Source organism: Urtica dioica, chromosome 4, assembly GCF_054948205.1.
Source record: "Urtica dioica subsp. dioica isolate 48M chromosome 4, U.dioica_male_clone48M_v1_H2, whole genome shotgun sequence".
Taxonomy (NCBI): domain Eukaryota; kingdom Viridiplantae; phylum Streptophyta; class Magnoliopsida; order Rosales; family Urticaceae; genus Urtica; species Urtica dioica.
In genome coordinates, this window is record NC_142759.1 from 48800318 (window position 1) to 48805248 (window position 4931).

A 4931-nucleotide genomic window follows, 5' to 3' on the forward strand; every position below is an offset into this window, starting at 1 on the left:
GAACACCTCGTTTCAAGCCCAATAGACCCGCTTCTAGAATGGCGCAAAAAACTAGAAAATCGGTGAAGTCTATGTTCTCTATATAGTGAAGAGTCGACATTTATAAATAAAATCTATAGCTATGTTCACAAGTTCCTAGTCTAAACAAACTAGCTCTATTCTGATTTGTATTCGTCCGTTTGTGAAATTTACAAAATTATCGTGTTTAGTTACTCAAAATTATAAAATAATTTTAAAAGGTACATAGATTTTTTTTGTTTTTTGTTTTTTTTTTAAGAGCAGGTTCTTTTCCTTATTAGTTGTCCAAAGGCAAGGACCATCCTTTTAAGCTTTTACATTTTATGATTTGTCGTGAAAATAATCACGAGAGTGAGACCACACGAAGTTCACAAACTTAAATATAAAGCATAAAAATAGTGCAAGTACTATAAACAATTTAGTAATACTAAATAAAGCATTGGATGCTTCAAATGGGTCCCACATTGATATGACAAAGCCAAAACGAAATTGGCACGTGGGATCGCCCCATAAAGAAGCCTCTCCACATGGGATGTTCGTTGGCCACCTGTGACCTGGCTGTGACTGTGGCCTAATCCACGCTAGTGTAAGCATGGTTATGACACATTTCAATGCCCAAATTGACGTAATGATATGTAAATTAATAAGTGCTTCGTTGTTAGTGACTTTATAGCTTATGTAGCTTATATGTGTATCGTTGTACAGTTTTTTGTTTGTTTGCGTTGAATACATTGAAATTTTTGTCTTAATACGATAAGTAGTCTTAATATGTTACTCAATATATAAATTGCATGGATTCATAGCATTTGGGTACATGTAATGAGAGATAAAACTTTCATAACATAATTTCACTTTTGCAAGTTGCATGCCTTACATTAAAAGAGAGAAATTGAAATTGTTCCTGTGCTCCACCAATATATAACACTTATATCTAAATAATATGTAGCCTACATTTTACGATCTCGTCAAATCTTTATGCGACAAAAATATTCAGCGCCAAAATCCTTCATTTGAAAAGGACAAAGGTATATAATGCGTAAAACTCATAATAGCAAAATGCATGTTATCAACCACGACAATACGTATATAATTATTGTACCCGGCAAAATCGAAAATTGGTCAATGCAATTGATCTCAAAGATTTACCAAAAACAAATATCTCTTAAAAGCATAGGAATTCTGTCCGCGCCCACACATACACAACGCTCTCTCTCTCTCTCTCTCTCTCTCTCTCTCACACACACACACACACAACGCTCTCTCTCTCTCTCTCTCTCTCTCTCTCACACACACACACACACACACACATAAAATAAGTGTAATCGAGAAACATCCACGCTTGTGCACGAAATCTGTCGTTTTATTGCAGTTGCACTGTAGCTCTGTTTATTTATTACAAATACAATGAATCTTTGTACGTACTCGTGCAGTTATTATATGATATCGAAACCACCTCGACCTTTCTGCTTCTTTTCCATTAATTCACTCTTCCTCTCACTCTTTTTCTCTATCTATATATACATATCTTAGACACTTCACTAAACCAATACCAAATAATACTCGTCTCAATTACTCTTGCTAGTGACCAATATAAATGTTCTTCAAGCCCCATTGCTGAAAGAAAGAAGAAGAGCTCGCATAACCGTTTCATACATAAAAATGGCTTCTTCAAGAATTTCATTGCCTCAACATAAAAAGCCATTCTCAATTGACCACGTACCTAAATCGCTGAAAGACTTCCTAAACGACCCCTCAAATTCATGCTCTTCAAGTGGATTCAAATCGTTCCCTAGACACCTTCCAATCGACTCGAGAAAACCGAGCCCGGATGCGAAAACCATATCCGCATTTCAATCGTTGATCAACGCGGTGAAAAACATCCATTTCATCACCGCGGCGGTGAAACCTCCGTCGTCGTTCTTGCCTAGAAGCCTCTCGCGCAGACTATCCAGGAAAGCATCCAAGTCAAAGAATAGTAAAGAAGCAGTCAAAATCTCAGTCAGAGTCAAAGACATCTTGCGCTGGACGTCGTTCCGTGACGTGGCTGAAGTTCAAGAAAAACCTCAGCCGTTGGATTTCTCTCCCTCGCCGAATCGCTGCACCACCACAACCACACGATCGGCTGACTCTTTTTGCACCACCAACAACAGTAGCTCAAATTTCAGCTGGTGCGAGAGCGATTTTACTGCCGAGTTTTTACCGTCTCCAAGCGGTGCAATGATCTACGACGCTGGAGATAAAAAGTTACCTCGTGTCGGCGTGGAATCTTTGAAAGCGACAACACTTCTTGACTTACCAAGGGACCCACAGGTGAGCTATTTTGTTATGTTAGATATATAAATATTTGAGTGTCTGTTGCTTAGGAACCTTATGATTATATTATACTATATCTTGTGCCTCTAATCTAAGTTATCAGATTTTGGTTGACCTTTTTATTTTATATATTTGCTGGTTCTAGTTGCACTCTTAGTGAAGTACAGTTGTTTAGTTTTGTTTTTGTATGTACTTACGTGTATTTGTTGGGTTATTGAATATGCGACGAGAAGTTACGAGGAAGTTTAAATATACAATAGCATTATTTGTCTATGAAATGCGATATGCTTAAAAAATTTATTTTTGTTTTTAGATTTTCCGATAAAAGTGGCTTTTGTTTAGATCTCTTAGTTAATGTCGATTTGTTATTGTTAGACATAATCTGTACGTTTGATTCCAACTGTTCTTTTGTCATGTTTTGACTGATATTTGGTCATACACTTTTTTAATTAAATAATATGTGCTAGCAAAAGAACAAATATCAATTGCCTCTCAAAATGAACTGTGAAAATGTGATAAAAAAAATACAATTGATTCTTACGCGTCACTGAATTTTCAACTTTTTTAATATTGAAAATTAGGATGAGGACGTGTCACTCTATGATGAAGAAGAGCAACAAAGCCCGGTTTCAGTGTTCGATTTCCATTTTGGAGAAAATGAAGAGCCACTTAGTCCCTTTGATCAAAGCCTTGCCAATGTGGAGAGTAAGTTACTCAGTAACTCACTCTTTAATATTCTTGGTTCTAACAATAACAAATAGATAAAATTTATTTATTTATATAATTAATGCTAATCAATTTTGAAAATATTCTAACAGGGACAAAAAATAGTCTTATTGAGAAGATCAAAGAGTTCGAGAGCTTGTCGAACTTGGAAACCCTCAATTTAGAGAAATATAATGTTAGTGAAGAAGAAGAAGATGAATATGTGGACTACGATTGCGAAGAAAACATAGAAGAGGAAAGAGTGAGAGAGTTATTGGTTTACGTCAAGGCGACAAGCTCAAACATGGGCTGTGGTCAAGAAGATGATCAACTACTACTTGATTTCTTTAGGGATGAATTGAGGGCACTAAAGAATGACCAAAACTTTGTGTACAATGGTGAAATTGTGAGGTTGGCCAAAACTTGGTTGAGAGGAGGTTGTAATGGCATTGCATTTGAGTATGGTGTGAATAGAGAGGCTTGTTTTAGAGAGTTGAATAAGATGGCAAATTGGAGCAAGTTTGAGGCTGAGCAAGAGGATTTGGCTTTGGAGATTGGGGATGGCATTTTGGAAGATTTTGTGGATGAGCTTTTAATTGACCTTTTGGTCAATTGAATAACTTTTCCTGTAATGTGAGCGAGTGAGCGAGTAACTAGAAATAACTAAGAGCTTTGGGAGATTTCTCTGTACCTTATGAGAACAAAATTGGATTACTATAGTATTAGGTCATAGAGAAACAAAAAGGCATTTCTCATGCCCAATTTTGTAGACGTTTGTTGTAGCTTTGCATGGGATTATTGGATTGCCCAAAATCTTCATGTTATGTACAAGACAATAAGTAATGGATAGTTCAAATTTACCCCTTCAATTTTAAAACGTAACAATCAATTCTTCACATTTGTGTTTAAATTTCCCCTTCCCAAAACTAGTAGCTTTTTTAATTACTTATTCTTACATTATATATAACACAATCAATGATAATAATTAGAAATTTAAATACAAATTACAATCAATAACGTTAAGAATTAAAAAAATATATATGATAAGGTTCAAAACCGGTACCCTCAAAAGGTACGCAGTGTCACTCATGTTATCCACTAGAGGTGGCTAACAAGTAATTAAGATAGTAAAATTATATATTTGGTTATTTGGCCATGTATTTGAGGTATGATGATAAAATTGCTTATACCTTGTTGTATAGTGTCACCGGTGAATGATAAACCAGTTATTGATCATTATTTCTTAAGCTTGATTGTGTTGGCTTATAACTAATAGGAGGAAGAAATTATCTGGACTCAGATGATATTCTTCTCTAACTCATAAGGTTGAAGTAGGGTAGTGTGATATGGAGGAATGTTAATCCGATTTTCGGAAATCTTATCAATTATCTTCTTTGATATGTAATAATATTAAAACAGTCGACCTTATTTAGCCACCATCTTTAACAAACTTAGCCTAATTATTATTTATTTTGAAAAATAACCAACCTCTTGCTATCACGTGTCATTATTCCCGAAAATATATCAACACATTTAACAATGGAAGTCTAACTTTATAACCTAATCGATTACCTAAACAAAAAAACCATTTCCATAGAGAAATTGCCACAAGTATTACCATCTCATAACATTTTTTATATTTTTCACCAAAATTATAATTTGGACAAAAATACTAATAAAAAGAGGAAATGTAATATTTTTTATCCATTTTTACCCTCTACGTTTTTTTCTTTAATTTTTTTTTCTAATTTTTTTATCTTTGAGTCTCGTTTGTGTCAAAAAATCTGATTAAAAAAAATAAAAAATATGAGTTTGTTTGAAAATTTGCTGACATATATACGTAATCAAATTACATCTATATGTCAACAAATTGTAACACTTGAATATTGGTTTAT

At 34.3% G+C, this 4931-nt stretch overlaps 1 protein-coding gene across 1 annotated transcript; it reads left to right on the forward strand.

Annotated features, from left to right (window-relative positions):
• The first annotated feature begins 1591 nt into the window (after positions 1 to 1591).
• Positions 1592 to 3905, forward strand: LOC149401787 (DUF4378 domain protein). The gene is made up of 3 exons (XM_089613284.1): positions 1592 to 2328; positions 2913 to 3036; positions 3150 to 3905. Exons 1-3 carry the CDS (start codon positions 1678 to 1680, stop codon positions 3650 to 3652), a joined length of 1278 nt encoding a protein of 425 aa, XP_089469410.1. The 5' UTR covers positions 1592 to 1677; the 3' UTR covers positions 3653 to 3905.
• Positions 3906 to 4931: the final 1026 nt, after the last annotated feature.

Bases quoted from the DNA above. Each gene is read 5' to 3' on its own strand.
- LOC149401787 (XM_089613284.1), top strand. From the start codon at position 1,678: ATGGCTTCTTCAAGAATTTCATTGCCTCAACATAAAAAGCCATTCTCA. The intron at 2,329-2,912 runs GTGAGCTATTTT...ATTGAAAATTAG, and splicing joins ACTTACCAAGGGACCCACAG to GATGAGGACGTGTCACTCTA. The intron at 3,037-3,149 runs GTAAGTTACTCA...ATATTCTAACAG, and splicing joins AAGCCTTGCCAATGTGGAGA to GGACAAAAAATAGTCTTATT.